The 9,516-nt window shown below is 44.3% G+C and overlaps 1 protein-coding gene across 1 annotated transcript; it reads left to right on the forward strand.

Moving 5' to 3' along the window:
• Window positions 1-5,873: 5,873 nt before the first annotated feature.
• On the forward strand, window positions 5,874-9,266 carry six3b (SIX homeobox 3b; the record flags this gene model as incomplete). Its single annotated transcript, XM_080789325.1, has 2 exons — window positions 5,874-6,676; window positions 9,080-9,266. The coding sequence occupies 2 exons, from the start codon at window positions 5,874-5,876 to the stop codon at window positions 9,264-9,266; spliced, it is 990 nt and encodes a 329-aa protein (XP_080645451.1).
• Between the last annotated feature and the right edge of the window lie 250 nt (window positions 9,267-9,516).

Raw genomic sequence — 9,516 nt, forward strand, 5'->3', positions numbered from 1 at the left:
GTGTGTGTGTGTGTGTGTGTGTGTGTGTGTGTGTGTGTGTGTGTGTGTGCTTGTGGTGGTGTTGATGTTAGGACAGGTAATTAGATGGGTACAAGGTTTGAGCTGTTAAAGAAACGGAAGGGAACGCATGTTCCTATAACCACTTTAGGATGGGAGAGGCCTTCTAAATCATTTTTTCAAAAATGTACAGGCTAATCTTTATATTTTTACATTCACGTGTTTCAAAGATTGAGGGTTAATGTGGTTGAAATAAGTGTTAAATTGTTTGATATCAGACTTCAAAATCCAAACATAATATGAACAGATAGCAGACACACATCCCGGACACTGGTCTGCATGGTCTTATTATGGCTGGGGGGAATTCGATTGAATTCAAATCATTCAAGATACAGCAGATATCAGGAAATGATGCATGCATTCAATTCAGTCAGACCAAAACCAACTCTTGTGTTGAAGGAGGCAGGGCAGAACAGAAACTCTTTATGTTATTGTGTTAGTCTGTTTTGTTTGTCTGCTTTGTCCACTTTCATGTCATGGGCATGTAAAAAACTGTGGGGCAAGTGACCTTGTGTCAACTTATTTTTGTTCCCCGTTTCCACGGCCCTGTTCCTCACATCTCACTCCCCATGTACTGTACCTCACTCTCTCTTTTATTTTGTTCACCATTGTCAATTAATATTCCCTAGCACAACCAACAGCGTCGCTTGCCGAAAAGAACAGATTATTAGGTGGCAGCTATGTTGTGGACATTTTTGTCACAATTAAAGTTTTTGCCGTGGACATACACAATGAGCAGACAATAATATGACCAGAACAGAAACACAAGAGATAGCCCTGAATGACCATAACAGGTCTGTAACTCTCAGAGTGTATACAAATGGACTTTATATTTACTATACTTTATATTTACAGAACAAGGACAAGTCCTTACCACAGCTTCTGTCGTACTGATGACCTCTGTCAGGTTGGGGGGGTGGGGGTGGGGGAGCGTTAAGCGACACCGCCGTGCAACGGACTATAAATTCATCTTAAGACGCTTTGCATTGGGACACAAAAGCACAACAAGGTCCCCCCCCCCCCCTCCCCCACCCCCACCCCCTCAGGAAGTGATTAGGGGCTTAACGAGGAATCGGAGGATTGCGTTTCTGTTGTGCAGATGAGTGTTGGGCTTTTCTTTTTTTTGTGTGGTATGGTCCTTCCTAGAGAGATGAGGATGGGGAGGGGAGGAGGAGGGGAGGGGGGCGGGTTAACATTTCAGGGCTTAAGAGGTCAGTGTTAAGTTGTGGAGGTCGGTGGAGAGGTTAATTAGAGACAGGGGTTATTGTTTACATGGGGGACACGAGGGGGGGACGCACAGCGGTGGGGAAGGGGCTCAACAACTCACTTCACAACCTCCTCCTCCTCCTCCTCCCAACCAGTGGCCATTCTGAGCATGTTTGTATCCAAGTGCTGTGTGTGTGTGTGTGTGTGTGTGTGTTCGAGTGTGTGTGTGTGTGTGTGTGTGTGTGTGTGTGTGTGTTCGAGTGTGTCACCCATCCATTCTCGGCCTCCTCTTTGCCCCCTTTTCCCTTTTCTCTCTGCTTTCTCCTCTCCTCTAATTGTCCAGCCGCAGAAAAGGGAAGGTGAAAGGGAGAGATGTGGACGTGTCACTTAATTGTCGCCCTATAGTTCCAACAAGGAGCGATGTTGTGAGGATACACACGTGCAAGCACACACACACACACACACACACACACAGGCGGGAGAGCGAGATACTTCATGTTTTGTGCGTCTGTCCTTACCCACAAATGTCTTCTATATCCTGTTTGCAATCTTTGATAGTTTTAACAAAACCTTTTGACGAGTCTGAAGAAGTCTGAACAAGACTGTTTGGTCTGGAACTGCCTGAACAGTTTTCTGAGGGAGTGTGTTCCAGGGAGTGGGACCCCCAGAAGCAAAGATTTAGTTAAAAAAAGATATATAGGCCTATATTCAAAGATTTGCACAAGTCTTCATGATTTTAAAGAAATAGCCGATCTATACATATACAAGCCTTGTATATCTGCTATTTTTGATTAGTCACAGTATTAAATAATTGTTAAAGACGTGTTTCATATTCATATCTAAAATGATGACAGATGAACACAAGTCACACCGCCGTCACGTATATAGAGTTCAGCCCAGCATCACCACAACGCCTCGCATTATAGAGCGACCTGCATGCTGCTCAAGTGGCCACTCGCACATTCACTGGTGTTTCTGGGGTTCAGAAAGAGACGCTGGTGAAGACAGGCAGGCCAGCAGAGCCATGGAAGCTGCTGTGCATGTTGTTACCTTGACGAGTTGTTAGTGCAATGAATGCCCTGCTTGTCAATGTGGGCTTTCAGGGGCTCGGCAAAATGAGGAGCGGTCTAAAAACTTAAGCACTATTTCAAAAAATACAGAAAAACACATCGTGCCATGACGCGTTGTGACTGTGAGCTATATCACTGCTGTTTTTCAACTGTTTTCCCCCCCAAAATAGGGATGCCAGGTTTAAAAGTGGTTAATTTCACTATAATGTCAGTCACTAGCTAGAAGGTAGTCCACTAAGAGAATGTACTGGACTAGAGCTTGACTAGGCGGGTCTCACGTCTATAACGCCGTGAATCTGTGTCGCAGTGCGATCCGAGTGAGACACACACTTTATCTGTTGTAACCCCACTGACCGTGTCGCATCTCAATATGCGATATGCGATAAGCATATACCTTTTTGGTCTAAATACTAAGTTATAATGATCAAATGTAATGAATGCATTCAATGTTCATTCTATGACCAAAATTAACTGAACTGAACTGTTGTGCTTTGTGTATTGGTGTTGTGACTTGTGTGTGTGTTACTCATCCTTCCTTCTCTGCCTTCTCCTCTCCTCCAATTGCTGCAGAAAAGAGATGGTGAAGACTGGAGAGAGATGGAAGGGTTAGCTGTCTGCTGTACTGTATGCCACAAGCTCTAAAGGTACCATTAACCTGCTGTCCTCCTAGCCTTATAACAATCAGCAGTTCTAAAGCTAAAACCTCACCCTAAGAACTAACTATAAAAAACAGCTAGAAAGTGAGAAAATGCCCTCATTTTCCATCTCTCCTTATGTGGACTAGTATAGTACAAGTCTACAATTGATTGATTGATTGACATTTGTATTCACAGTTGGTAGAATGGGTAGGCTACAGTTCAAAAGAAACTTAAGAAAGTACAGGTCAATACAATAAACTGCTACTGAGGATATAACCAGGAAAAGCACTAACACGTGTTTACATGATACATCAAATCAGAACATTTAAAGATGTACAAATGTACACTCACTCACTCACTCACTCACTCACTCACTCACTCACTCACTCACACAAAGAGACACACAAAGTGTGCCACGTAGCCTATGGTCCAGAATAATCCGAGCATATGGCTTTAGAGGTGACCAGAATATGTTAATGTTGATGGAATATGCTATTCTATTAGACTAATGTTTAGTAGGCTGGATAGGCCTGAGATAATCCCATGTAATAGAATGGAGCAACGGCTTAGCGCATGAAATGATGGATATTAGAGAATAGGAAAGTGATTACAGTTAGAGAAACATACGCTCCAGCCAGGTTTCTAATCACCCACCGGGTGCATTTAGTTATCAACATCAGCAGAGCAAAGCAAGCAGCTTAACAGCACCGATGGCACCGGTTCTGGCCCTTCTCTGTTCTGGACGTTTGTTCTGCAATTCAACCGTCAACATTTATTTTTAAAGGTTTTCTGAAAAACCTATGTTTCTATGGTGCTCAATATATTTCATGTCAAGGACAATGACCCCAAAGATTATATGTAATTGACCGTCGACCCCCATCTGAGAATATGTTGCTCCAGGGACCTCCAAAAGATTTGAGCTAGTAAAAACGTTAGCTCTGAAAGATTATATATTCAAAGATTTGCACTATATTTTCATGATTTTTCAAAAATAGCAGACCTACAAGCTCATATAGTGCGGCACTCGGTGCCACGCTAAGAGCTTGTAGATCTGCTATTTTTCAATAGCTAAAGTGTAACATAATGCTTAAAGAAAGATTGGGCATGCTTGTAACTCGTGGGGAGAACAAAGAAGTTCTATAAAAAGCCTCACAGTGTGTTGATTCCATCATCATCATCATCATCATCAACAACAGTACAGTACAGTACAGTACAGTACAGTACAGTACAGTACAGTACAGTACAGTACAGTACAGTACAGTACAGTACAGTACAGTACAGATGGTCACCATCACAAGTGGAATTGTCATGTATAGTACTGTATTCTTTGTTCCTACAAAGCTCTGGGGCTGGGCTCATATGGGGCTCCATCTCTGTCACCGCTAAACCCCTTATCCCTAAACCTTTTTTTTTACTATTTTGCAAAACATTTTTACTTGAAAGAAAAAAATTATATGACATTTTTCAAGTATATGAATATACTTGAAAAAGACCAATACCGGTCGAAACGTAGTATATGTCCTGCCTGCTGTGATTGTGAATAAATACTTTATGCATTATGCAAAAGTGAGTTGCGAATCTTTGCTTTTCTTCATGATATCTGGTATGCGGTCAGGCTTATAGGCTTGGCTCAGGGAAGAGGACGCCCCTGCCATGCATAGTCCTCCATGGCACCGTTGGAGGTGCGACAAAGAAAGCAGGAAGACCATCCTTCTGTATATGAAATAAATGTTAGGTTGGCTCAGCACCCAGATCGGAGGATGTGCGCTCTTCTATTTTATTCTAAAGGTCTGGTCTGTAACTGCTGAAAAATAGCAGATCTACAAGCTCATAGCGCGCCACCGAGTGGCGCGCTACGAGCTTGTAGGTCTGCTATTTTTGAAAAATCGAAGAACGACTGACATTTTTAGAATCTGATCTCAGGTCAGAATGGGTTAATCAGACTAGTGTGTGTCCAGTGGAAACCTCGTATGAATCTGATCTCAGGTCAGAATGGGTTAAAGAGGTCTGAGAACCATTGCAGAGCGCTGATGTTATTCCTTAGGCTTTGTGATGATTCTGTTTCGTAACACATATAGACTTGACCTGACTTCGTTATAACTGGTGGTGGAAAGTATACTAGTTATATAAGTTATAAGTTATATTTGTACTTTACTTTAGTATTTCCAATTCCCAATACTTTTACTTCTACTTCACTATACATTTTGGATCCAAATGTTGTACTACTTTTACTCCACTTTCAATTATTTTTAAAACTTTATTGATTTGGATTATTATTATTATTACTAAACCACTTCAGCTTCAGCCATGTCGTATTATACATTTCGTTCCATTTGAAAAAAGGAGATCTACAAAATGCGGCATCGCGCCGACACATTGTGAGCTTGTGAGCTTTTTATACTTTTTATATATATTTGAAAACTTGACATTCTCCACTGAGTTTTAAGTATATTTTGATACGAATACTTTTGTACTTTTACTTAGTATAGGCTATATAGTATAGTTCTGTATTGATACTTTTATGAAGTAAAACCACTGTTATAAGTGCAGGGTGGAACCAGCAGAGGTGACATAATAAGAAAGGGTCAGCGAGGATGGGAGCCTTTAGCAATATGAAAGGCTGTGATATTAACGTCTACAGCTGATCTGTGATTGGCAGCTGCTGCCATGACAACCCCGCATCAGTACCAGGGGGGTAGCCAATGACGGGACAGAAACGGCGCCCCCCCCCTGATCCCCAGGTGAGCTAAAGAGAGCAGACCCCCATGTCGCCCCCCACCAGTCAGTTAGTCACACTGTGCGCGCCCCCCGCGGAACAAGCATCTTTCTTTTCCCTTTTTTTTTCTTTTTCTTTTTTCTTCTTTTTCTTTTTTAGCTCGCCATATCGATCTCTATATTCCAGATGGTGTTCAGGTCGCCTCTGGAGCTTTTCTCCGCCACCCGTCTCCTCCTGCCTCACTTTATCACCGATGGCTCCACACTGCTGCCCCGCTGCCGGTCCCCGGACTCGGATCCCCCGGGGCCGGTGGTGGTGTCCGTGTCCCCCCTCCTGCAGCAGCAGCACCGGCCCACCGCCACGCTGGCTCTGCCGGGACTGTGCTTCTCTGCGGCGCAGGTGGCGTCGGTCTGCGAGACCCTGGAGGAGACGGGAGACGTGGAGCGGCTGGCCCGCTTCCTCTGGTCCCTCCCCGCGGCGGTGCAGGCCGGCCAGGCCGGGGGGGACGTCGTCGGTGGCGGTGGCGCCCGGGCGGCGGTCGGGGTCGGGGACTGCATCTCCGAGCAGGAGTCGGTGCAGCGCGCCCGTGCCGTGGTCGCCTACCACACGGGCAGCTTCCGCGAGCTCTACCACATCCTGGAGACGCGGCGCTTCGCGCGCGCCTCGCACGGCAAGCTGCAGGCCATGTGGCTGGAGGCGCACTACCGCGAGGCGGAGAGGCTGCGCGGGCGGCCGCTCGGCCCCGTGGACAAGTACCGCGTGCGGAAGAAGTTCCCGCTGCCCCGGACCATCTGGGACGGCGAGCAGAAGACGCACTGCTTCAAGGAGCGCACGCGGGGCCTGCTGAGAGAGTGGTACCTGCAGGACCCCTACCCCAACCCGGGCAAGAAGCGGGAGCTGGCGCACGCCACCGGCCTGACGCCCACGCAGGTCGGGAACTGGTTCAAGAACCGGAGGCAGAGGGACCGAGCGGCGGCCGCCAAAAACAGGTGGGCTTGAGTTGTGCTTGAAATGTACTGTAATTCTGCAAACTGTCGATCAATCAATCAATCAATCAATCAATCAATCAATCAATCAAAAGTCATGGACATAATTATATGACATCCACGCAACATGGAATGTATAGCCTATAAAGCATGTATTGTACATATAGTCAGCTGGACGCTTTTAAAGTTTGGATTGATTTTACATTAATGCTTGTTAAAGAGATATGGGCTTGTTTCCATTGTGGTCCTGTAATTAATATTTATACATTTAGTCAATCCTGAGTATAGCCTATTAGGCTTTATACTTTAGTGTACAAATGGAACTAAATGGATAGCCTAAACTAAGACCCAGTGGTTGTACGATAGTGTGTAGAATGAGCCTATAATATATTGAGAAAATATACGTGTGTATTTTCCACTGAAAACAGTTTCGAGGTACAAAACAATTCCCTCGTGCTCCGGAGGCTTTTAGTTGCACCTTTATCTGAGACAAGCAAACGAAACGCTGTGCGTAAAAGGTGCATTCAAGCATGCGTAAAAGGCGCACGGTACCGTACGGACCAGCTCTAAGCCCCTTTTTTCTCCCAGTCTGGGGGCTTAGTCAAGTATCTTTTTGTTTTTCTTCTCCCCCCAAAACATTTCCTTCAGGGTCACAGTTTGGCTGGAATGTTAATCGCCCCACCAGCCTCCAATAATGCCTGACTGCGCGCCTCGCCAAGCGTGAAAGAGCGCCCATTATATACCAGCCCCGTTCGTCCGCGCGGTTGCATATTGTTGTAATGTTGTTGACATTTCTTCTGTCATTAGTATAGCCCTATGCGCGGTGGTGCTAATTGCAGGTGTAAAGTAATTTATAAGTAGGCTATACATTTACTCAAGTGCTGTATATGGGCTACTAGTACTGCTGGATTATTTCCAATTTTCACTTTTACTTCCACTCCACCACATCTCATGCAGGTGCAAATATTGTACTTTTTACTCCACTACAATGTTTTGAAAACTTTTGATTATTATTATAAAACTTATACATTGACCACTTCAGCCCTATACATTTTGGCCATTTGAAAATAGCCCAATCTACAAGCTCACAACGATGTGACTATATGTGAGCTTATCTGCTATATTTCGAAAAGAATTTATACATTTGAAAACTTGTGAAATGGGACGTTCTGCATAATGAATACTTTTACTTTTGGCATACTTTTCAGTACGTCAATAGCCTACTTTTGTATACTTTTACTCAAGTATCCTACATTTAGAATTCTGGACTTATAGCTACGTATAGTGTTTCTGCATTGCAGTATTGATACTTTTACTTAACCCATTTAGACCTGAGAGACCAGATTCTACAAAATGTCTTCTAAAAGTTTTCTGAAAAACCTATGTTTCTACGTCAGTGGTGCTCAAACTATTTCATGTCAAGAACCCCTAGAATTATATGTATTTGGCCGCCGAAAATACGGCGTTCCAGGAACACCCCGCAGACTCATAGTTAAAAACGTTTGCTCTGAAAGAATATATATTCAAAGATTTGCACCACATTTTCACGATTCTTCAAAAATAGCAGATCTACAAGCTCATAGCGGATCTGAGTGCCGCGCTACGAGCTTGTAGATCTGCTATTTTTCAATAGTTAAAGCATGCCTGGGCCACATGAGGCCCCCATCTTCACTTAATGCGGCCCCCAGGTTAATGTCAGAATACTGATATATTTTTGATTTCAGCTATACAATTCCAAACCCGCTTTCATTACATATACTTTTAAATGACTAGTCCTACTTAATGACTATAGTATTAAAATGGTATGGTCTTTTTGTGCCCAATGAAGTTATGTTAACAGTTCATAAAGCAAAAATTATTCAGGTTTTCAATTCAAATATAGCAAAAATAGCTGATCTACAGTACATGCTCAAAACGCTTCACACTGCATGCGATGCGTTTTGAGCTTGTAGATCGGCTATTTTTTAGAAATATAGTGGCCCTCTCCATCGTCAAAGTTGCCCACCCCTGAGTTAAAGTATAACATTATGCTTAAACAAACTTTAAAAAAAAGTGAGTATAGCCTACTTTAACCTTTTCCACCAAATGGGTTAATTGTGATGTTAATGGGGAACTGTAGCTCAGTAGGTAGAGCAGGTGGATGACCTGCTCTTCCTCCTGAGCTACAGTCGCCATGGGTCAGCGGTTCGAATCCCGGCTCCTCCTGTCTACATCTCAAAGTGTCCTTGGGCAAGGCACTGAACCCCAAATTGCTCCCGACGATGTGGTGGTTGGTACCTTGCATGGCTTCCGCCGCAATCGGTGTGTGAATGGGTGAATGTAATGCACAATCTATGTAAAGCGCCTTGGATAAAGGCGCTATATATAAATGCACCATTTACCATATTATTTCTCCGTTCCATGCAGGTTGCAGCACCACCACCACCACCACAGCCACAGTGCTCTGGGCCCTGACGGCATGCGGGGGGCCCTAGCCAGAGGGGCCCGGGGCCCCCCAATGGGCAGCCCGGGTGGGGGCAGCACGGAGGAGCGAAGTGCAGACAGGGAGACTCTGCTCTCCATAACGGACAGTGACTCTGACTTCGACGTCTGAAAAAGAAAATAATAATAATGAAATAAAATAAAACTGTTTTGTTTCTTCTCCAATATAGAGCACCGAAGTCTGACGTCAATATCGGTAGAGGGCGCAAATCCACAGGTTCATGTACTTTTTATTTGCATTGTAATCCCCATAGGGGGATTTTAGATCGCCTCATATAAGAACTGTGTTTGAAAAATAAACATGGTATCCAGGCCGCTTCACTCATATGGATATGAAGAATCAACTGACTGAGAGAAAACGC

This window comes from Protomyctophum bolini, assembly GCF_963924005.1.
Source record: "Protomyctophum bolini genome assembly, chromosome: 18".
Classification (NCBI taxonomy): Eukaryota; Metazoa; Chordata; class Actinopteri; order Myctophiformes; family Myctophidae; genus Protomyctophum; species Protomyctophum bolini.